General features: G+C 42.8%; 1 protein-coding gene across 3 annotated transcripts; it reads right to left on the bottom strand.

Moving 5' to 3' along the window:
- Window positions 1–3,144: 3,144 nt before the first annotated feature.
- TTF2 (transcription termination factor 2) lies at window positions 3,145–23,353 on the bottom strand. Of its 3 annotated transcripts, XR_014183550.1 has the most exons (24): window positions 23,259–23,353; window positions 23,059–23,170; window positions 22,731–22,817; window positions 21,927–21,993; window positions 20,499–21,473; window positions 19,444–19,570; window positions 18,148–18,333; window positions 17,757–17,914; window positions 16,714–16,795; window positions 16,238–16,375; window positions 15,597–15,747; window positions 14,816–14,921; window positions 13,748–13,938; window positions 12,824–12,977; window positions 11,949–12,040; window positions 10,494–10,576; window positions 9,881–10,020; window positions 9,033–9,203; window positions 8,376–8,434; window positions 7,163–7,316; window positions 5,472–5,554; window positions 4,358–4,432; window positions 3,339–3,550; window positions 3,145–3,307 (listed from the first exon to the last, which is right to left on the bottom strand). XR_014183550.1 is itself a non-coding variant. In XM_082047831.1 (23 exons), exons 1-23 carry the CDS (start codon window positions 23,284–23,286, stop codon window positions 3,406–3,408), a joined length of 3,564 nt encoding a protein of 1,187 aa, XP_081903957.1. In that variant the 5' UTR covers window positions 23,287–23,353; the 3' UTR covers window positions 3,145–3,405. The 3 variants fall into 3 exon arrangements, 2 of the variants coding, with proteins under 2 accessions (XP_081903957.1, XP_081903958.1); XM_082047831.1 differs by having other exon boundaries at window positions 3,145–3,550; XM_082047832.1 differs by having other exon boundaries at window positions 3,145–3,550; window positions 16,262–16,375.
- Window positions 23,354–23,877: the final 524 nt, after the last annotated feature.

The raw sequence follows: 23,877 nt of genomic DNA, 5'->3' as shown, positions 1-23,877 counted from the left end.
CAATACCGGCTTATCAGAACAAAACCACAACAGCAGCAGCCTTTTACCCTGCTTTACTCTGCAGGTGAACTGCAATAAACTGGGGACGATTTCAGAAGGACAGTTTTACCTCCTCTGAGTTTTGTTCCCTTCCATGTTTCAGGCATTTCGGTGCTGTAGCAAGCGGCACCGGGACTTCCGCTAATCCTCAAAGGGAGGGGTGGCTGGAAACACAACCAGCAGCCCCCAAAACAGAGACACATTCAAACAAAAAACGAATGGCCCGTACGGGGATCGAACCCGCGACCTTGGCGTTATTAGCACCACGCTCTAACCAACTGAGCTAACCGGCCACGCTGAACAGTGCTTCCGCAGTGCCCCTGATGGCGGACCCTACCCAGGGCGGTGGCGGGTCTGATTTGCCTGGCGACCGCATCTGCCTCGCCAGCACCTCCAGGTGCCCACCAGAGACGCGAAGGCGCGGACACCACGCGTGTCTCTGGCGCAGCTTTCCCCTCCGCTAGCCCCCTCCCTGCGTTGCAGGAAACGCTCTCCCTCCACGGCCACCCGCGTTCGGGCGTGACCCCGCGGCTACCGGGCCTCGAAAACAGCGTGGTCGTGGAGCGCAGACAAAAAGGAGTTGTCAGGAGTGGGATTCGAACCCACGCCTCCAGGGGAGACTGCGACCTGAACGCAGCGCCTTAGACCGCTCGGCCATCCTGACTGCTGACAGTGGTTTCCAGGCTTCTCAATTCGGCTCTGCGGCGGAGCCGGTCCGCCCCGGTTTGCTGTACCCTTGGTCCCGGGTGTTTCCCCGGCCAGCTTCACGGGCAGGCACCCAGCACACACGCTTCTTTCTGACAGCTGGAGAGGAAGTTCCTGCAGTGGGAGCAGCGGCAGAAGGGACTGACAGCAGAGGAAGCTGCTGCTATAGAAGGGTTGGGGAAGAGCGGTGCCGTGGTGGCACCTTCCCCGCTTTCCATGGCGGCCTCCAGCGTTTGCTCTGCGTCCGGGCTCCTCCGTAGGTAAACTGCCCCCACGGAAACACCGCCCTTGAACAGCACTCAGCACCGTGTGACCAATTCTGTCACACCTTCCCTGACCACCAGGCACTGCAGCCTTGCTAACTCACACCCATTAACTCCGAGCAGCTGGCAGCAGAAGGGTTGGTTTTGCTCTATTTGCAGGTCAGTTAGAGGCAAAAGGAAACTGCTTTTTGACAAAGGACTGGAAAAAGAACCCCGATCTTCTCTATATTGTTATAGTGAACTTTCTTTTCTGTAGAGAAAACTTGTGTTGCAGTGAGATGTAAATACCTGGTTACACGTGGGCTAACATTATTTAGCAGTACTCTGAGATACATTTTTGCCCCGTTCGAAGGTAATGTTGCAAACCAAACACAAATCCCACCCCCCAAAAAAATTTATTTAAAATTTGGCATTGAATACCAAACCCACATATTCTTCATTCAATTCTTCTCTCAGCTGCATTAATTTGCTATTTCAGAAGATGGTTATCTAGAGGTATGTGCTAGACCTTCAGCTTCAGGATTTCTCTGAACTAAGCTGAATGTCACTTCATACCCCATTGGTTATCTGGGGTTCCTGCAAAAGGCTGAAGCCATTTCCTGGAGAGAACTTCATACAAAACCAACCAACCCCACCCAATTAATCCCCATGGCAGTGTCTGATACATCCAACAGTTATGCTGCATTGAGACTACAGTTACATTCAGGGAAAGGGAAGACATGCAGAATGAAGTGATAATGTGTAAAAGAGAGAAATTTAGGCTGCATTTAGTAATACACCTTAAAGAAGGAAACCTGCTAGGCTAACTGCAGTTCCAAGGAAAGGAAGAGGAGCTCAGACCAGAACGAACTCCAGATAAGAGAAAGTTCTTGCTCATGTAAACATTCAAACCAAAATAAAGTAATTTTGGGAGGTTAGTCCATGGCTTCCTGTTTTTGTGCAAGAGAATAGATGTTCTGATGTCTTCCAGAACACCAGCATAGCACTGCAAATGAGCAGCAGACTATGTTCCCCAAACTGAGATGATGGTTAAATTGCCTGTATTGCACAACCTCACTTGCTCAAGGCACTGCGAGTATGGTTGAATTTGTATTTTTTGTGTGCACATGTCCATAAATTACTATTCTTGTGCCCTATAGCCCCTGTGTCTGTGCAATAAATTGGAATAATCCCACAGCTTCACTTCCACATTCATGTCAATGGAGGTAAGAGAAGTGACTAACGTGGCCATATCATATGCAGGATTCTGTTGTACTAACAGGAACCACTGATCTGCAAATAGATGTCTCCTTCACTCAAAAGGCTACCAAATGCTATTATCTTATTCCATGGGGAATGACCACACAGGAACCAACATGTAGTTTCTTATTAGCACTAACTTGTCATGTTTTACCACTCAGCATTAGAAATAAACTCTGAAGAGGCCCTCATTTTTTGTGGAGCTTACAGGAGCTGTGTCAAACCCTAGAAAAATAATGTCATCAACAGAAAACCAGACTATACAGTGGGTATGGCCAGGGACACAGGAGAGGGAGATGGAGGCAGGGAATATACACTACCAATAATAATAAAATAAACTTGCCTAGAAACTTCACTCACTTGCACATACCACTTCTGATAGGAGAGAGAACACAAACCATTAATCAATGACTTGCAACTCATCTACCATTAAAAAAATTGAAGCAGTTTCTGAGGAAGAATAGTCTATACATTAAAAGGTCTGCACCAAGAAAACCTTACACCATTCAATACTCAGAACACAATTCAGATCCTGTTTTATAGGAACATAACAGAAATCTACTTCCCTGCTTGAAAAAATATTTTGAGCAGGGTAGAGAAATGCTTCTTTACCTAGATAGAAGTAGTCCTCCGAAGGACCAAAAGAGAAAATTAAGTGTTCCTCTAAGCCTGCCCTTTATTTTGTTACTTATACATTCTGAAGTTTGTACAGTCTTCTTATAGCATCGTGCTCAACATTTTTCTTTTTGCTTCCTCCACGCCCACCACACCTCACCACTCAGCCTCTGAAGTTTCCTACCTCACGCTTGTCTCTCTTGTTCTTGTTTCACTTGCCTGTGCTTCTCCTGTCCTGAAGGGGAAAGTTTTCTAACTAAAAAGCATACACAGGAAACCAAGAAACAAGCAAATGTTTGGTTTTAATATTTAGAAGTGTTTTAAAGCAATAGCTTAATTTATAACTTTATTAACCTTTGGATACACAATCTAATTTTAGTATGAAAACAAATTCCTGAAGTGGATGAATTTTCTTCCTGGAACCATCAAAAAATGGAGTTATTTGTTCCAAACAAACGACCACCTTAAAACAGCAGTCCTTTGTTAAAGTCTACACAGTTAGTTGCAGATATAAAAAATCACTCTTGTGTACTGTAAAGGATAATTAGATGCCAAAGAGAATTTTGAGGTCAGCCAGAGTGAGCTTAGTGAAGCCCTCCCCTTTGCCTGACAGCACCTGCTGGGCAAGAACTTTCTTCTGCCTCTGGAGCTGTAGGATCTTTTCTTCTACCGTTCCTTCACAGACAAACCTAAAAGAACAAAAGCCACATCATCTCAACTGCTAGGAAAAAATGTCAGCATTATATCAGCACTTCCCCAGTAAATTTCCAAGGACTTATCTAACCTCAAAATTAACAGCCTGTTATGTGACTGACAGACAGATTATACCTGTACACAGAAAACAGCTGTTCTCCTATCCAGGTATTATAACATTTCAAATAAAAGTCTGATGCACTTTAGGCCTCAACTTTGGTCATCTGAAGCAACAGTAGTTCTGTGACAAAAATCCTGTAATGATTGATAATTGGTGGCACCTACGATACTAAAAGCATCATACACAAAATAGTATTTTAGATTCCAGTTTGTTTGAATTTGATGTGCATTTACAGCCATTAAGCTAGCCATTTCATACTTAAAATTGCAGAAGCTTTTTCTAAAAGCCAGCTTTGCCACTTATTGAAAGTGCTCTATATGTTTATGTTAGCGATATTAGGAAGGTCCAGGCTTAGGGAGCATGGTGAAAAATCAATTCAATAAGAGAAGAGAAATGCTTTTGTGTCTGAATCATTCTCAGGAACAAACAGGGCATTACCATTGAACCAAAGGTTGAAAACCAATAAAGCACTGCTAGCTATCAGGACAGCAACATGCAAGCATGTGCCACACAGAAACATTCTCATGTGGTCTCTATCTTGTTGCTCAAACCCCAATCCCACAATTACACTTTGTGCCTAGCTTTAAGAAACAAGCCTCAAACCAAGGCTTTGTCTCACCAACTCAAGCCAGACAGTACACGAGCAGCAAGAGCCTCATTTACTGCTAAGGAAAATCCTGACCTGTGTATCACAACATCCTTCTGCTGCCCCACTCGGTAAATGCGGTCACAGGCCTGGTCCTCAAGAGCAGGATTCCTGTAAGGTAAACAAATAAAGTTTAAGGGCTCATGTTCAGGAATAAGTGAGGTATTGAAGCCTTTGTGCTTGCCTCATTTGCCTGCCTCCACAGCAAGCTGTTTTCTCCCTGTGCAGAACTAAAACTACTACCAGGTTACCTTAGGTTTACTAACTTGATAACCAATTTTCACCCTGACTGTATTTCTCTTTGCCCTCAGAAGTACACTACAACTCCACACAAAGTCAGCTGTACAAATTAGACCGTTGTTCAAAATAGCCCCATATTTGTGGCCTATAGTTAGTACTCAGAGAAAGCTGAGTAGCTAGTGAAGAAAGAGGACAGTGAAGCAGGAAGACAATCTCTGTTGAAAGAAGCCTTCTCTCAAGAATATTTACATAAAAAATGGTTCTGTTTGACACAGTTATGGGGAATACTTGTTGGCATAGCTTCCATATTGTAGAAACATCTCCTTAATGCTGCTGCTCAGCAGCTGGTTTTGTACTGAAGCACCTTAGTTTGCAATGAGCAACATTTAGTTAAAAAAAATTGTGATTCTGACTTTGATGAGAGTCAACATAAATATTAGGAGCTCATATGCACTATTTTCGTAGCCTTGTAAAACCCCTGTGCCAGATTACTGACTATGATCAACACCATAGATTTGTTTCAAGACAAATTACCTGTAGGCATTACTGTACCATTTTCATTATTGTAAGAAATTAAGCCAGGAACTGCCAAGACCCCAGTACCTTTTTCTGATACAGACTGCATACTTGCTGCTTTGGATCACTGTTATCCTCCTCTCTTTTTTTTTTTTTTTTTCCCAACCCCTACAGAACTGTATTTCTTGGTTGTGAGCACTTAACTGACAAATGAGAGTGTCCTGGAAAACGGTCATAATAAAAACACTTTTCTACAACTAATCACTAGCCCATGCTCTCAGTTAAATATTTCCCTCCTAACCCAGTTGTGTCAGACATCACAAGACACGTGGTGAGAACACAAGCAGTATGCTCTACATATATCCCTTGAGATGGAACTTTTATTTCTCTTTACCAGTGCATGTCGAGGAGAAAGAGGTGGTTTCCTCCAGTCAAGTTCAGGCCAACGCCTCCAGCCAGCAATGAGACCAACATTACCTTCAAAGGCCAAAAGAGAGTTAAGGAACCTGTTTCCAGAAAACTAGTGCTTCATATACTCCATATTATAATTTGAACCAGAGCATCTGTTTATCATATTTATATTACATGTGTATTTTTATTATGTTTTTGGGAGCTTACCAGATGCTACTTCATGAGGCACAGAAGCCTGGACATGGAAGTTATGGCTCAGAGACGTCAGCCTACCATTCCATATACATTTCCCTGATCGACTTTTACAGACTACAGAAAGGAGTGAAAACTTCAGACTCTGTGTCCCACTCAAATGACCAGCCTATCTGATGACAGCCTATTGCCAACAATGGGATCAATCAGCACCAACTCCAAATTAACAATAATGATTACTTAAACACAAGCAAGTGGAGTGAAATGGCCTGCTACTCCTTTCACTTTGTTTCTACATAACCCAGTTTTTAAAAAAGATGAGTAGCTGGGGCGGAATGAGGGTTAAGTAGAGGGTAAATTTAGAGAAGATTTCTTGTACAGCAGGAAAATAACTCGATTAAGGGCACAGATGCTTGCTATATATATTTATTACTCAATTTCATAGTATGGTACCTTAAAATCCTGATCTTGTTTAAAGAGGTCAGCTATTCATATAGCTGGCAGAAATCTTCCTTTGTTTAAGTTCTAAGTTAGGAGAAATATCTGTTTCATAGATAGCAGCTTGTTCAAGAAATCCAGCAAAGAAAGCAAGCTAATGCCCCACATTCTCCCCTTCCAGTCACAGATCCACACTCAGAAGAGACAGCCTGTCCTCCCTCAATCACAGGAATGTCAGTGTCTAGATGAAAGTAATTGCTATGAACAATTAATTTGGATTCAGACACCTTTAGTCAACTGGCAAGCTTCCTTCCCTTGGCTAAAATTTCAGACTAGAAGATGTTTTCAAGAAGAGCCGATACACTGTAGTTCATCAGTATTTAAATACACCCTTCTCCACTCCAAACCTCAATAACTCAAAAGTGAAAGAAGTCACATAAGGTCACCTTATTTTGGATGTGTGCATAACTATGACTGCTCTCACACTGATCCAAATCTTCCTATCTTTATACTGGGGTGAGATATGCTTTTGTTAATTCTAGCCGCATTCACAGATTCAGCTGTCATTCTCTCTTCTCTAAAAGATTAGTCTGGTAAAAAAAATATCTGATGTGTTGGAAAACAGCAATTAAGTCTTATGGGTTCCTTGGCAAGTAGGTGATATACAAAAAGAAACATCTTCCAGTGGAGAAGCATGAGCTGGAAACACCCAGCCTGTTCTGAATAGAGCTAATTGGCCCCACATCTTCCACATTATTCTCTGTGACAAAAACATCTTAAAATGCACCAAAGATTTGGACAACCTTTGAACTAGCTTTGGAGTCAGACCGTCTCAGTACAGAAGGTTAATATCACAAGGAGCATTTTAGCAGCTGCCCCTGCCCATTATAAGATCATGTCTGTTTATACAGCTACCTCTTTCTCTGCTGATCGTAACACCTAAAGGTCCAAATGAAAGTAGTGCCAGTAAAGGGAATCATGAAGTCAGCTATCACAGATGCTCACAGCAGCCCTAGTAACTGTTTCCCTGCCCTGATTATATACCTGAGGCCCTCTGGGATTGTTATTGAACTCTTCTACCACATCCATTCTCTGTTTAGGATTGACAGAGCCATCCACTGTTGCGTACTTCAGTCCTAGTCGCTGGAGGTGCACAGCCACAACTTTCAACATACTCGTCCACTGAGAGACAATGACACTGGAGAGGGAGAAAAAGCAGTTTAGAGCAAGTTCTGTGTGTACTGCAAGTCCGGTTACTGCAGGGTCTCATCCAAAGGGAGACAGCTATTCAGGCACTCTTTCCCACTGCAAACTGGAGCCAAGTCCCTTCCCAATTCAGAAACAGATTCACCTGTTTGTGTAGTCATAGAATCTGATCTGGAATAAATAAATAAACTTCAGAGCAATTAAGTCTATAATTTTCACCTCTATTTTTGGTAGGTAGCAATGTAAAATCCAATTACAATTTTGAGCTTTTTCTGCAAAATGGCAACACCAAACTTGGATTCTCCTAGGCCTCTCACTCCCCACATCTTCTGGATTAAACAGTTTGGAGGCAATATTTGTTTGATAGCTTTTTACTCGGGAACAAAAATAATGTTGGTGTTTCTATTCTTATGGTGGGAATATTTTTTTGGAAAAGACTTTGGGGGAAAAAAGCTTTCTACATATGGCACAACTCTGGAGTTGCCCAAGAACCAAACTTCCCCTTCCAACCCACCCCCAACATAACAACACAGGTGTAACTACTTCACAGCCACACAACTGAAAGCGCATTCCCCATTGTTTAACAAAACAAGCAGAAAACCCTGCAACACTGCAGTCTGGTGTGAAGACTGACAGAACCTGTACAGTGAGAGCTGCAGGACTTCAGCAACACTTAGGCCCTCTGATCAATGTATTCCTTTCTCTCAAACAGGTTCAGTTTTAACCACTACTTTACTCCCCCACTTTTTTTAGGTGGTGGAATGGGTTGCAGAGCTGAGGGCAAATATTTCTCAGCACAAGCAAATTATTCACAATTCTGTTTTTGGAGAAGAGTCATCTTGGGCCTCAAGGCCTGAGATTTCTCACACATTCCCTTCTGTTTACACTAACCTACTACATCATAAACTACCTTCTTTTTTCTTGGATTTTTTTTTTCTCAAAATCTGCTTCTAACTACTGCAGTACTGCCACCATTTTACCATACTATTTCTGCTGCTGTCAAGAGACATGCTACTCTCAGTCACTATGACTAAAGGACATGTTTACTAACCTTTTCTGAGACACTGAGTGACTTTGGATAGCTTTCAGTTCAGTCAAGAGGTGAGCTATCTGCAGGGAAAAAAAAAAAAAAAAGGTTAGTCTGCTGTCATAATCCAGCTCATGCTTGGCTATTCTTCATGAAAATAGGAAGTGATTAAAATAACTCTTCAACTGGAATTTCTTCTGTGCTCAGACTTTCAAGATATTTTTAATAGTAATTAGTAAGAACACTCCCACCGTGGAAAACAGGATTAAGAAATCAAATAATACAAACATGTTTTATAGATTCTAACTTTCCTGTAAGGAGCCAAGCTATTGCCAGCTCTCCTCTTGCCCTCCCATTTTTTCTAGCTCCTCACAAGCACCATGCCCTCAGGTGCATTAGAAAACTTCTGTGAATCCAGTGCTCAAGATTTTCACCAACCGATTTTCAACACAGTCAGATTCTCACAGCTTTACTGGAAGTAGCCATCAACACCTGATAAGTTGAAGCCTTCCCAGAAGGGCTTCAGCAGACAGATTACCAATCTACTCACCTGATCTCACCTAAATTGCCAACTTATCTGATCTGCAATTACCAAGGTGTGACAATTCATTAACAATTTAAAAGGTGAAGTGCTGAAAGTCAGGCTTCTTAAGGAGGGTAAGAAAGCCACAACCAGAATACCTTGGTGCTCTCCCTGGTGATTTCAAAGATATCTGCTTTAAAAGCTGTGCCATTGAGGTAGACTGTTGACTTGGAATCAGAAGTCTGGAGCTCAGACAGGGTCAAAGCACTAAGTTGTTCCTCAATGGAGAGGGAAAGGCCTTCACTGTTCAAGTTAACTTGGTCCAGAGCCTGTGGGAAAGAAAGGAATATAATAAGGGATCAGAGTCAACCCTGAATCGACTTCAGTACTGATTCACAGTCTGCATGATGTCTGCTGAGGACAATGGCTTTGAAGGAAGCTATGCAACATAAAGATAGAATGATTAGGAAACAGTACTGGATCAGACCAACAATCTCTTTGGTCCCTTATTCTGCCCCAAGAAAGGGCAGTGTAGGAAAAGCATGTGACCTCAGCCATTCTCTGGGGTCCAGTCTCCTCAGATTCCTCCTCCCATAGCATTTAACAATTGCAGGATTAAAAAGATGATAAATCCTTGCCTGTTCCCTTAGGATCTGGACTTATTCTACAGCTGCTTTATATGGCAGCAATGAATTTGTGAAAGATCAGCCTACTTCTCAAGACTACATTAAGATCAAGACTTCATTGTCATTAAAATTATTTTTATTTTTATCTGAAAAAAGGTATTTCTAGAGACATAACAGCCCACATAGGTAATGCTAGGGAAGTCCTCAGTAGGAAGTATGCCCATCTAAAACTTCTTGGGCTGTAAAGCACACAGTCCTACAAATGGCTCAGTTCATACAGCCCTAGCTAAGAAATGCAGGGGTGTTAAAACGTGTGTTAATTTACACAAACTAAAAAAAAAATCCCCACAAAAAAACCCACAATACCACAATGTAATTACCACTTTCAGTAATGAGAGATGGCAGCAGCACTGACGGAGCCTCAACAACATGGACAAGACATGTACAGTACTTGAGACCTGGGAGGCACTTTGGGAACCTGCTGGAAATTCCATTTGACTGACCCCAAACTCTTGTGCAACTGTCAAGGAAGTGAGACAAAACATCAGGAGCAATTAGAGGTACTTCCAAGCACTGCCCAGCCACCTCCAGCAAAAGTTTCATCAGTAAGGGACAAGAACCAACAGGCAAGCAAATACCTGATTTAACATACGAACCCATCAAATCCCGCTCTAAAAAAGTAAACTCCAACAACACCAGAAATCAGAGTACCACATACTTCATACTGACATCTCTTCTCTGAGCAATTAGACCTATATTTCAGAAGGGAATTTTAGACCAAGGGAGGTTAAGAGATTTGCCCAGAGGCACAACAGTGAGAACAGACTTTGGGAATAGTCTGGTAGGATTCTTCATAACATCAGGGAAGGAGCAAAACATTTTCCAAAGAATTTCTAAGTCCTGATCCCATGTGGCCAGGTCTGTTCCCCTTCCTTAATTGTGCACTGAAAGAGTCACTTCTGCAAATGTTTTCAGGGGAGGGTGTGCTCAAACCTTTCTCAAAGGGGTTACCACCAGCATTCTCTCTGCCTTCATTTTTCTGCTCTTGTCTCTTTAGGTAGGATTGTAGTGTTGACCTGGAAAAACAAGACAAAGACTCTGAGATTTACAGAAGGAACAGAGGCAAGGAGGGACCTGAGCTTAGCAAACAAGCTGATGATGCATTAAGGTAAGGAAAGTTTCATTAATCATTGTCATGGTTTAACCCCAGCCAGCAACTAAACCCCACACAGCTGCTCCTTCACTCCCCTTCAGTGGGATGGGGGAAAGACTCAGAAGAGTAAAAGTGAGAAAACTCATGGGTTGAGATAAAGACAGTTTAATAGGTAAAGCAAAAGCCCTGCACACACCAGCAAAGCCTAGCAAGGGATTCATTCACTCCTTCCCATTGCAGGCAGGTGTTCAGCCATCTCCAGGACAGCCAGGCTCCATCACACAGAATGGTGACTTGGGAAGACAAAATGCCACCATTTTGAACTTCCCCTGCCTCCTTCCCCCAAATTTATATATTGAGCATGATGTCATATGGTGTGGAATACCCATTTAGTCAGCTGGGGTTGGCTGTCCCAGCTGTGTTCACTCCCAAACTCTTGTGCACTCCCAGCCTACTTGCTGGTGGTGTGGTGTGAGAAGCAGATAAGGCCTTGACTCTATGTGACCACTGCTCAGCAATGTCAAAACCATCCCTGTGTTATAATCCAAAGTACAGCCCGTACTAGCTACAGCAAAGAAATTAACGCTATCCCAGCCAAAACCAGCACAATAATTTAGTCACAAAACAATCACAACATACCCCAGTTTTGTTTACCTTGAATATGATCAGAACCAAGATCCATTTTGGAAAACACAAGAGAAAGCAAGTCTGCTTATTGGAATATCTTGAGTATAATATGAGCCAGGGGCAGGGGCAAATGAATAACATTCTTCACAACAAAAGGACATCTTTAAATGTATATTTAAAAGGAAGGAAAATTCTTTACAGCAACACTATTGAAAGAAAACCGAGAAGAACACTAAATGACACAAGCTTGCATTACAGCCATCTGGAGAGGCCAGCCTAATTTCCAATTGCATAAATATCCCAGAGCAAAGAAGAAATTCTCTCCGTTACAGGTACTGACACATCATAATTTAAAAAATGCTGTTGCAATTCTAAGTCTTTGGATTCTTGAAATCAATGAGATTAAATGAAAAGCTACAATACAAAGCTCCTGAAAATGAGACAAAAAAAAGTAATGCGGTTTCAGCTGTTGCCAGAACAAGCAATGGATTTTCAAACATGCTTAACAGTTAGTCAGAAAAAGAAAAAGGAAAAAAAAAAAACAACAAAACAAAACACCAGAAATTCATCCAAAAGTTCTTCTCATCTTAAGTGGAGGTCTCTCTCAGATTTTTCACACCAGAAGAAACAAAACCACAAAACACCCTATTCTCTTCCCACATTCATACCTGGATCTTGCAAAAAGCATATTGTACATGGACTGCTCCTCTTCTGAAAGTTTTAACTTATGCAACTGTGTGCTACGCTGGGGCAGAGATACCTGAAGTAAAAATACAAAGGATCAGATGTTATAGTTCAAAAATCTTATACAGCATCACAAACACCAATGTTCCAAGAGTTAGTACCGTATTTTAAGTCTTAGAAGACAGCTGTTTGTTTCTTCATTAAAATTATCCATGTGAATGCAATTATGACACAATATAGATACCCATAGAAGTCCAAATAGCCTGGTTAACACTCAAGATTATAAACTTTATTCCAAATTATTTGACAACAAAAGGCATAAGCAACTAAGTATTGACTTGCACATCACTACCATGGGAGGATTCATTTCTCACCCTGTAAAAGTAGCTTCTAACTCCCCCATTCAGAATCAGGCAGTGCACCAAAACTACACCTTTTAATGGCTTAAAGACATACCAGTGATCTAATACTCAGTTTAATGGATTATTTGTAAAGAGTAATGCAGAAAGGCAATGCCCTAATATGCACCAGATCCATTTGACATGGATCTTTGATTCCTAGAGATCTAGGCTAGCTGAGACCTAGACCAACCTTCCACTAAGTGGACATCTACTTGCAATTATATAACATATTCTCATCTGCATATGATTTATAACTGAAAGGTTTAATTCTTATTTATATTTCTGCTTTCTGGATAAGCAAGCAAAGCATCCCACAGGCATTCAACTTCTCTCACTCAAGAGACTGCAGTAGACAGGAAAACCCACTCATTAACAAACTTGTGCTTGTATAGAACTGACTGGCTGCTCCAAGGGAAGCAATGGAATGATTTCCTAGTTGTGGAGGGTGAAGTTCTTACCAAGGGCTTGCCAGTTGAATCCAGCTGGTCCTTAGTTCTCCGTAATAAGAGGCTCCTGGTTAAGAGACTCAGCCTCTCTCCTCCCTTTTTTGTGTTGTTATCTACCTGGTACTTCCACACCTTGTACTCATCAAAAGGAGAGCAACGTAGAAATCTATAACATGAGGGAAAGAGACATCATACCAAGGGAAGAAGAGTTTCTCAGTTACTCCTGAATGACTAGAACCAAATTCCTTCCTATCTGAAACAAACCATTTCCAGTTCAGCCACAACTGCTAGAAGCAGTAAAAGACTTCCAGTGTAATGATGCCAATAACTGTTTTGCTCAGAAGTCTTACCATCACTAGTACAGTGAAAGCATCTTTCTAGTTCTGTACCCATCACTTCTTTGCTCATTAATGTCTCAAACATCACCAGCAAATGAAGGGCATCAAGAAGCACAGGGCACTCACCAAAGAGCATATTCACACTTTCTCTTCTCAGCAAAGAGGAGCATAGAGTTTAAACCTGTTTATCATTTGTTTAGAGAGGGCAAAGTTTCCACCCTTTCCATCAATGCCCTTGTTGCACAACACTCTTTAATAAGGTCCTTCCAGGCTGCCCCAGTAGGAACAAGGATTATGGCACAAAACTTTTGACCATTAAAATTGGTTTTGTGGGTGTTCATCTTGGAGACACAGGAGATCTGAAGTAATTTCCCTTGTCCTCTGTGAAAGCAGAATAGCTTCACGCAACAGCAGACACATGGTTAGCCTTGCACAATGTCTCAGCCACAGCCTTTGAAATCCAGTGCCTGAAGTGTTAATATAACCAGTCTTGCTACCCCACGTAACTTAGAAACCTCTCAAAGGTCAAAGCAACTTCAGCAGCGAAGAATTAGTGGAACTGAAGCCCCGTCCATGTGTTCACATGCAGCCAGCTCACCTCAGGAGAGAGTACATGTCCAGCAAGTTGTTCTGTATCGGTGTCCCGGTGACAGCCCATCGGGCGCTGGCTCTCAGTTTGCACACAGCTATAGAGGTCTGAACCTTCGGGTTTTTAATATTGTGAGCTTCATCCAGTATAACCCGAGCCCAAGCTACCCTGAGCAGAGGGGAACAGGGAGATGACCCACACTGAAAGAAAAAGCAGACTGTTCATAACCCAGCACAATAACCTTGCTAGGCTCTCTGAAGAGCCACAAGCAAATATACTTTTCCAGCAAGAAGTATTTCCCTAATGTTAGCCAGCAGGAATCTGAGCTCTTACTGTCATGTAAGATGTGCTCTAAAAAAAAAAAAAAAAAAAAAAAATCTCTCCAAAGCTTCTATGAGAGTTCATAAGCCAAATAATATAACATTCGTCTGTTCTAGATGACAATTTCTAATGTTTTGCTTTTTTATTGCTTTTAACATTTTATTGCCTCTTCCTTCCCAAGACACATCCCATATCAGCAAAATTTTGCTAGGCTGGGACAAAGGAACACATATAATTATTCTATTAGGGCATGTTCCATACTTAAAAATGCAACATCTCTCTATAGATGCCACCTTGAAGTTTCAGGAAATCCAAAGGCCTGTTTGCTTTAAGAGTGAGATCCAGATTGCAGCAGGTTTCTGGTAGCTTAAAGCAATGTTGGCACCTCAGCAAAGAATACCAGCAGGAGATTCTAGTGTTCCTTCACAGTCTCACCTCAAAAGGAGGAGTATGAGATTCTTCATTGAACTCTTAAAATGACATTTAAAGACATTTCAACTATATTCAATGTAGTGTATTCGATATTACTACAGAACAGATTTCTTGTGGATATTTTCCCTTGTTATCTTTCTGCACTTCATGGCACTATTGCTCATCACTTTATTTTTATTGTGCAAACTCAACAGGGGACTTATGGTAAAAATAAAATTATTCAGCCTGCTGTTCACTGTAGCATAAAGTGCTTCTTGAAACAATAATGATTTGCAACACCTTAAAACATTAAGGCAATTCTCTATGAAAAATGTGGCTTCTCACCCCCACATCATGGTCCTCAGCAGGGACTTCCCCCTCCTCTTTGCTTGTGGGAACCTCCTTGGAGACCAGGCTGTAGGTTGTGACAACAACATCATATTCAGAGAGCCTGCATAAAAGGAAAGTAGTAATCAGGAGGAAGAACAAATGAGAAATTCATTTTGCAAGGCAGACAAGGTTACTCAAGGTTTAAGAACCATGGTTCTACAAGAGCTAAAATGCAGAGTTTTACAGAAAGCTGAGCTTCATAGCAGTCAAACAGGAAAGGCACATTGTCCCCATTTTATGGATACCGGCAGTAGACACAGCAAGCTCAAGACAACAGTAAAAGCTAATGCTACAGAACACACATGAGATGAACACTGCTTAGAATCTGGCACCTAGAAATACTGCTCAGCATGGCCTAAAGTAGTGTAGAAAATTTTCTCATCTATACAGACAGCTGAAAAAAAAATGCAACCACAAAGCACAAGCATAGAAGAAGCTGCCACTGACAATCTCTGCAAGCAAGAGATGTTTCAGAGAATGTACACTTTTTTATTGCTGTTGTTATCAGGAACAGCAATAGCCTGCACCAGAACCACTAAGCATGGGTGCAGGACATCAAGACTTTGCTATATACACCTTGACAACAGACATTTGTCTGATCTTCTGGATCCTCCACATTTCCATCTTTCACATTCTTCCATCATTCTATAGCCACTGAATTTCAACTCTGATATCCACAATTTCTTGCTAAGTAGTATTTTACTTTTCCTGGTCATGTTTATGATTTAACACTTACACCTCTGCATGTTTATCTCTGTTGGGCCCATGATACAAATAGACCCTCAATTTGCCCCAGCCCACGTGTCTGTCAATCTCTTTCTTCCAGTGATGGATCAAGGATGCAGGACAAACGATTAAAGTGCCGTGGGAAGAGATAACAGTGGAATCTGCAGGGAAATAGTGCAGACAGGTTTCAATGTCTTTATATTCGACTACATCACAGATAGAAGCTTTGGAAAGTCTCAACAATTAAAAAGTTTGGTCCACTTTTCCTGTGAACACAGCTTGTGAAGAACATATCTCTACCTTGAATTCTTGGGGACTGCTAGTTCTGTGTGGAAAGATTAGAATTCAGGAACTAACCCTGATTTCTCTTGAGAATACAGTACCAAACAAATTATTTTTTCCTGTTCTAGAAGACTGAAATGTTACCATTTTGAACCACACAGAATGAGTTGGGAAATGCTACACATCCAATGGAAGAACAAATGACACTGATCAAGAGAAAGACGTTTTACATGGGAATGCAGTAGACATTAAGCCAATGGAATTTTCCTACAGAAGGGAAGTGAGCACAGATAGAATCTGTTGTTTTATGAGCCATTAACCTATAACGCTTTAGACATTCCAAATGGCTCCGCATCATAATGTATGTACTGTATGATGGAAGCAATTCTGTACCATTTTTGGACAGCCATATTTCCCGCTTCTCCTTTCTTTTCTCTGTCTTCAGCTGCTTCTGGGCCAGAACAAGAGCAATCATCGTTAAAGTCTTCCCCAAGCCCATGTCATCCGCTGGAAGAAGACACACAGAAGCTGTGATGACCTGCAGAAATGAGCACCCCCTAGCTCAGATCTACAGTAAGGTAAATCCTGCAACAGAAATTGCCCTGGGGAACCCTGGAAATAAAAATACACATATGACCGTTTCAGGGTCTGATTTATTAATAATAATGGGCTAATAGCTGCAGTCAAAGGGCACAGAAAAACAAGCCACTTCAGCATGCTGACAAAATGACTAGTTATTGGCCTCCAAGTAAGTTGTGTGCCAAACTATTGCTGCAGTAAATCTGTCCCCCGATATTCACCTTAAATCTGTCCCCTAACATTCACCTTCCTGTTCTGTTTCTTACCCAGAATTCCTCCACATGGCTTCTGACTCTCTCTCCAGAGCAGCCACGTGAGCGCCTGTTTTTGGTGCAGCAGCAGTGGAACCTAAGAGAGTGAGACAGAGGATTTGAAGGCAACACCTTGCAAGCTCAGACACTTCTGCTTCCTGTACCAAATTATCCAGTTGAACTGTCCTATTACAATCTTATTAAAGGAGTTTGCCTACCTGTTCTTTTCCCACATGGATGAGGATACCCAAGATAAGCAGCTCCTGCAGACAGGAGGTCAGCAGTACCATAGATCAGCCTTGCTAATGCTTTATGCATAAACCAGCCCAGCACCTCACAGTGCTCTAGGAGGGTGTAAAGGCAGCTTTTTCAGGTGGAAAATCCACCCAAGCCTACCTTGCACAAGTATCACTGTCAACGAGAGGGACTGAGAACACTTACCCTTTTCTCACAAAGTCTAAGACCCCTACAGACTCTTAGAAGACAGAAAGAGGGACTACATGCTGTCATCGTAAGACATTAAATAGCCTTTCCCAGCACTGAAAAGGCCCCAAGAGGATCTGAAAAGTGACACAACATACATCAACACACCATCTCATGGAGGCGTGCGCCTTCCAATACCTTGCACACAACCTCAACTATGGCTTCTGCACCACCTGATAGGTAAATTACTGCTCTTTGGCAGACCAGAACAGACTACTCTGGAGTCTGTTGGGTTGCATGAACTTGACCATCTGCAACACTTTTTTGAAAGTTCTCAGTCTGTTCCTCACTAGAGACCTGCTTCTGCAAATGACTGCAAATTGGTTGCTTTGTGTGAAGCACTACTACCTCATTCAAGCGCTAAATATTCTGAAGACACCACAGCCATAAGGCAGAACCTCAGCACTGGCAATCTGAAGCAACTCCCATGGATGGAAAATAATTAGAGCATCTCTTCCCAGCACAATGAAAACTTCAAAGTACTTCAAAGTGTGAAAGCACAGGATGCTCCAGAATATCACACAGATGTTACACTTCATTCACCAGCTTGACATTCTCCATCCTGGCCAACTCACCTTCAATCCAGAGGGATCTTCAGCTGCTGCCTGCTCTGTTGGACAGGATTCTAGAGATTTGTGAAGATGATCAATAGCCTCACTTGTGGCACTGTGTACAGCCCTGATTCGGTCTTCTGTCATTCTTCCCCCATACAGATTCTGCACACCAGAGTTCACTGGAAAGATACAGTATTATGCACGAGATGTGTTTAGAAAGCTAACTTTTCCAAGCAAATCTTTCATCTCAGAGGTTGATCTCAGTGGCTAAAAATCCCTGGGGGGCAATATGCAGCTCATCATAACAAAAAGAGTTTAGTACTCTCATATATATCCACAAGTTGCAGGATTCTTTCAGAACTAGTCCTCACCAGTGTTCTCTTTAATTAAAAAAAATCCTGTCCATACTTACTTCCAAAACCATAGCCACAATAATCACTGGAACCCAAAGTGGCAGAGGGGTGACTGTGTGAGCCTGAAGAGGTCCTTACTGTAGGATCCTGGAGTGGTAGTGGCGTTATCAACTTCGTACCACCTGGCCTGCCAAATGGGTTAGGCAAAGATTCTTTACGACAGCCACTGCTGGCACTGTCCTCCCCTTAAGAAGAAAGGAATTACAAGTTGAAAAGGTTGCTCAGTGGACCTCAGAGCTTGGCATTGCAGTCCAGAGAAGGGCCTCCGTTTTGCCCAGTGGTCTGCTTGCAAAATATTATTAAGTGGTTGCACAGCTGTATCAGCTGAGCCACTGCAACTACTAACATGCATGCCCTTAGCCTGCTCCTGCGTCACAGGCAATGCAGTTCCACTCAAGCCTCCGTGTGTGGTTTATACCAACACAGCAAACTCTGTAACTGTGATCAGATTAGTGCAAACAAGAGGTCAGTTCTGCACAGTGCTCCCAGAGGATTTATTCCTTTAAAATTAATCTTTCTTGTCAATACTTTGGTCACAAAATCTATCAAAACATTCAAGAATGAATGGGCCAAGATCCCTGAGCTTTTACCTCCTTCCTGGAAAAGTCTGTCTTCCTTAAAACTAGATCTAGTATAAGACATTGGGAGTGCTCATTGTGTGGTGGCCTGTGTTACTTACTCTTACTTTGCTAGAGATCTTCAGTTTCCAGAGTTCTCAAACTGGAACTTTTCGTGAACACAATTGATATTATGATCACAAAGTAACTCTGCTGTTGAGGTGATCCTACAGGTAAGTCAACAAAATGCCTCTCTTCTACAGGTCATTAATACTAGTTAATACACTTAGGAAATCACTTTACAGGAATGGCACACTGAAAGCTGCTTATCTTGGATCTGGTAACTTAAACATTCAGATCCAACAGGCAAAACATGCATAAGCAGCATGGTTCCATACTGCAACAAAGAGGAAGTCAACACTTCACAGGCAAGTTCTCAGAGGGACACCTGCCTCAGTCATGTAAGCTGGAAACAGAATTAGCCCTGGTTCCTAACCATGAGAGGAAACTCCCTTGGGAAGCCATCACACTTCACAGGAAGTTTGAGTTGTTCCATTTGTCTTCTCCCAGACACATACTTTGCAACTAACATTTTAGATCTTCAGTGAATCTCAACAGACAAGTTTTATATAGGCCGCATGCCATATATAAGTTTATGCTATTTTTCCTCAACACTAAGACAAACTATTTTGCAAAGCTCTGGGGAAAAAAAAAAAAAAAAAAATAAATGAGCCCTACCTTCTTCAGTAGTATCTGCAGTTGAAATATTAAGAGCATTGAGTGCAGCTTCCAAATCCTGCACTTGCTTTAATAACCGCTCCCCTTTATCTGGCAACAGCTGAATGTTCACTGTAGCCAACGTACTCTGCCAAACAAAAAAAAATCCAAAACCTGAGTGTGCTTACCAAACTCCCTGCCAACAGAGAACAATCAAGTCAGAAGTTTAAGAACACTAATCGTATGCCATAATGATTCGTATTTTGATACTGTTCTACAACCTCCAAAAGTATTTAAGTGCCATTCAAATACACTTTCAGCAGAAAATATACTAACCATTAGACTACTTCAGAAGAGATGGAAGGATGCAGCCTCACCCCCTTTTTATGAAACAAGATGAAGAGGCAGTCAAGTGACTTGGCAACCTCAACATCTCTCAAACCACCCAAAGTTGCCTACTTGCAGCCTACTTGCACGTTTATTTCTACACTAGCAAGAACAACAGTTCTGACTGTTTGTTTGAGGTTCTGTTCTGAGCTCTAGGCAAACAAGGGTTTCTATAATAAAAACTACGAAACATCATTTTTGGCAATTATTAAAAAAAAAAAACAAACAGATAGGTAGTTTATTTCCTCTTAGTGTGAGCTTTCACAGCTAGATCACTCTTACTGCACAAGGCCAAAGGAGACCATCAGAAACAGCCACGTTATTTAAAAAGATTAAGCTGGCTGTGCACTGTTCCTTTTTGTGCATGTTACTTTCTCAGTAAAAGACAGGCAGGTCAAAACAGAGCACCCCCAAATGCAGAAGGCTGTATTACCTTAGGGGTAATTGTCTCCTATGCAGCTTAAAAGAACTAGGCTGTGCCTAGGCTTAATTCCCTCCCTTGCCCTGTCTTCATAAACCATACAAATATTTTTAGTTTCTGCTGTGAGCAGATATCATATTCTGATTCTGATGCGTGTCACAGGGAAGGGAAGCCACGCTGAACACAGAACCAAAAAAAACCAACAAAAACCCCAACAAACAACACCACCACACAAAACCAAAGAGGAATAATAGGTGCAATAAATGACCTTCTTCTGCTTCAGCTGGACTACAAGATGGTTGTGAAGAGCTTTAGGGTCCTGGGGTCCTTCCATGTGACGCGATGCTGCAGCTCCTGGCAAAGATGTCCCCTGCATACTCTTCCCTGATTTTCCTGAAGGAATCTCTCTTGACTGCAAATCCTCAACTGACTTCTCAGGTTTACTTTTACCTGATGAGGAATAAACAAATTCTACTTCATCACTGTCACTGTCAGAGACTTCGTCAGCAGGCTGTCCCGGCCCCGGCCTGATTTGTGTCTTGGGTGGTTCTGCCTCTGCTTCTCCCAGCAGGGCAGCATGTGGCAACGCAGACTGTGGTCCTGCTAGGGAAATCACATCTTCTTTAGACATTGGTTTAGCTTCTCCATTCTTCCCATCAACATATTCTTTCTGCCTGGTTTCCTTATCTCTACAGCTTTTTAAGCTCTTCTCTCCAAGCTGCTCCTCCTTTGGAGGCTTAGTACCTGTACTTGGCTTCCCAAGACTTACTGGAAAGAGCTTTGATCTGCCACCTGCCTCTTTCTCCACACACTCAGAAGACTTCTTGGATTCTCTGCCACTGCCACCATATTTCTCTTCCTCCCAAAGGGTGTTTTTACCCTTCCAAGTCTCAGAAACACTAAGTTTAGATTCAGACGCTGTGCTTTCTTTAAGTTCTGGGTCGCTCCTGTTTCCCATAGACTGCTTCTTTTTAGTTTTCAGCCCTTCTAGAGGTTCTTTTTCTATGGAGGAACCAGAAGTTGATTTCTTTTCTTTATGTGACACCAACATGCTCTCTTTCTCTGCTTTTACTTCTTTTGCTTTATTTCCCTCTCCATTGCCTTGCTTAATTTGTTTCCAGGATAACACTTCACAATTCTTGTCTATCACTTTGAATGGATTTCTTTGGCCACTGGGATTGGAGAGAGGTGGTGCGTTGGGCTGTGGTTCTAAGGTTTTTGACACTTTGGTAGCTTTTGGATCCTGCAATATATACAAGCGAGTCAGTGTTAACATGCAAATTATTAAAGCCTGCTAACTATACACACAACCTGATAATCTCAAGCAGCACTTGATTCTCCATTAACATTATCTTTCCTATCATTTTAACAGTATCAGGATAAACATTTTACAAGGAAAACAAAACTATTGGTTTTCTGCTTTCTTTGCCATTCCCATGTTTTTTGGGGACCAAGGCCCAATAGCACCACCCTCAAGAAAAGAAGATTGCTAGAGATCAAACCCAGGTTTATTTTCAGACTGGAGAACAGTCTGAGGAGTAAGAGAAGCCTCAGCTGAAGGACAGCAGGCTGATACACTTTTCAGCTAGAAAATACAAGCTCTCCCACTACGTAGTCTCAGAGGTGATTACAGTATACAGAATGAGGAGTCATGCTGGAATAAGCTGATGCCATAATACAAATGAAACATTCATACCTTCCACGGGACACTTCCACACCATTTCTTCCCGTTCAACTTACTTTCAAGGCACCGGTAAAACAATCTACCGAAAAATAAAACAAGATTTGAACTGCAGGAGCCGGTAAAGGAACTCTAAGCATTTTGCGCCAAAAAGTATTTCGCACCAAAAAGGTCACAGACAAGTTCTCTTGATCTGCAGATTCTCATGCAGATTCCTGCATAGCAAAAGACCATGAACATTAGCAACAAAGCTTTTTAAAAAAACATCTTTCCCTGGATAAAGATTCCTAGGGTTGTGGGTTGCTTATTTTTTAATTTTAGCAATAAAACCCCTGCTCAAGTGAAAATATCATTTATGTTCAGAGCCTTAGAAGCATCCAATTATTTTCAATGTGTATGGGAACAGCTATTCCTTTAGTTCCACTGCACAGGCCACCTCATCTTTAAAGCACCTCAGGAACAGAAAAACCTTGAGTGTGACCTTTTTTTAAACTAGCAGCCAACCAGGACTGCTGCAAGAAACCTTATCAGAAGCAAAATGTGGGAATTTGATGCAACCATCATGAGTCTTGGATAAATCCAGCCACAGAGCCATGTTCAATTCTGTTAAAAACAAACATTATCTGATTGCTTTGGTTTTTACCATTGAATACAATTGCTAATAATAATAGCAAACATTTTGAAACATGCCAAGTGAAGGTCTCCAGGCTGGATGCACATTTTTAGTTCTAGAAGGAAATTGCCAGCGAGCCACCATCAAACAATTCCAAGCATTCAAACCTGTACAACAAACCTTTGCTTCCACCTTCAGGAACTTACTGATATTCATCTCTGTCCTGCTGCTGGACCAGGACCTGCAGCTCCACCACGCACCCCTCATGGATCAAGCAGTGAGAAGCAGGAACGCTGAAAAAAGGGAAGGGAAAGAGGAAGAACAGAGACAAGACAAGGTGCCCGGGGAACAGCAACACCAGAAACGATGACTTTGGACAAAACACTCAAGTAGGTCCCCACAAAGGCCGCGTGACTGAGAAAATAGCCGTTTATGGCTGCTGACAGGCACTGAATTTCTCTCAAAAGAGCCGTGCGTCCCCCCGCAGCCGCACACCAGCGGGCAGGCCCTGCCGCCCCCCCGCCCTGCACCTACGGCGCCGGGAGGACGAAGCTGCAGGCCGCCGGGCCCTGAGTTCCGCACACGTAGAAGCTCTTCCCCTTGTTAGGGCCATCGCGGACGCCCGTCTTCAGGAAGCAGAGGGACCCTGCAGGGCAGAGAAGGAGAAACCGCTCAGGCCGAGGCCGGGACCCTCAGCACAGCGGGACACCCTTCTGCCCCCCGCCGCCCCTCACCGTGCTCCGCGCACGGCACAGCCTCCATCGCCGGGCAGCAGCTGCCACGCCCACTCTTCAAACCAGCCGAGCGCCGGCGGGATTGTCCAATCGGAGCGGGGCGAAGGGGCGGTGGAGCCAATCGCCGCTGCGCTATGAGCTCACTGCTCCCCGCCCCCTTCCGCTCACCCGCCCCCCACCTCCGCGCAGATGCTTTACCAACACCAGCGGAAAAGGGCGGGAACAGGAAGGCGCGCTGCCATTGGCGGGCGCAAGCCAGGGGAGAGCGGGCTGTCCCCAAGAGGGCGTGGCTACCGAGAGGCGGGGCGTGACCAACCAACCTCGCAGCCCGCGAGGGAATGTCAGGAAGATGCGCCAGGGGAGGTTTAGCTTGGACATTAGGAAAAGGTTCTTCCCCCAGAGGGTGGTGGAGCACTGGAACAGGCTCCCCAGGGAGGGGTCACGGCCCCAAGCCTGACAGTGTTCAAGAAGAGACTGGACAACACCCTCAGACACATGGTGTGAACTGTGGGGTTGTCACATGCAGGGACAGGAGGTGGACTCGATCCTTGTGGGTCCTTCCAACTCAGGACATTCTATGATCATGATCGATTTTTACCTAATTTAACTCCTGCCTGAG

Source organism: Streptopelia decaocto (assembly GCF_964273445.1).
Source record: "Streptopelia decaocto genome assembly, chromosome: 1".
NCBI lineage: Eukaryota > Metazoa > Chordata > Aves > Columbiformes > Columbidae > Streptopelia > Streptopelia decaocto.
This window is presented reverse-complemented; position numbering and strand designations above follow the sequence as displayed.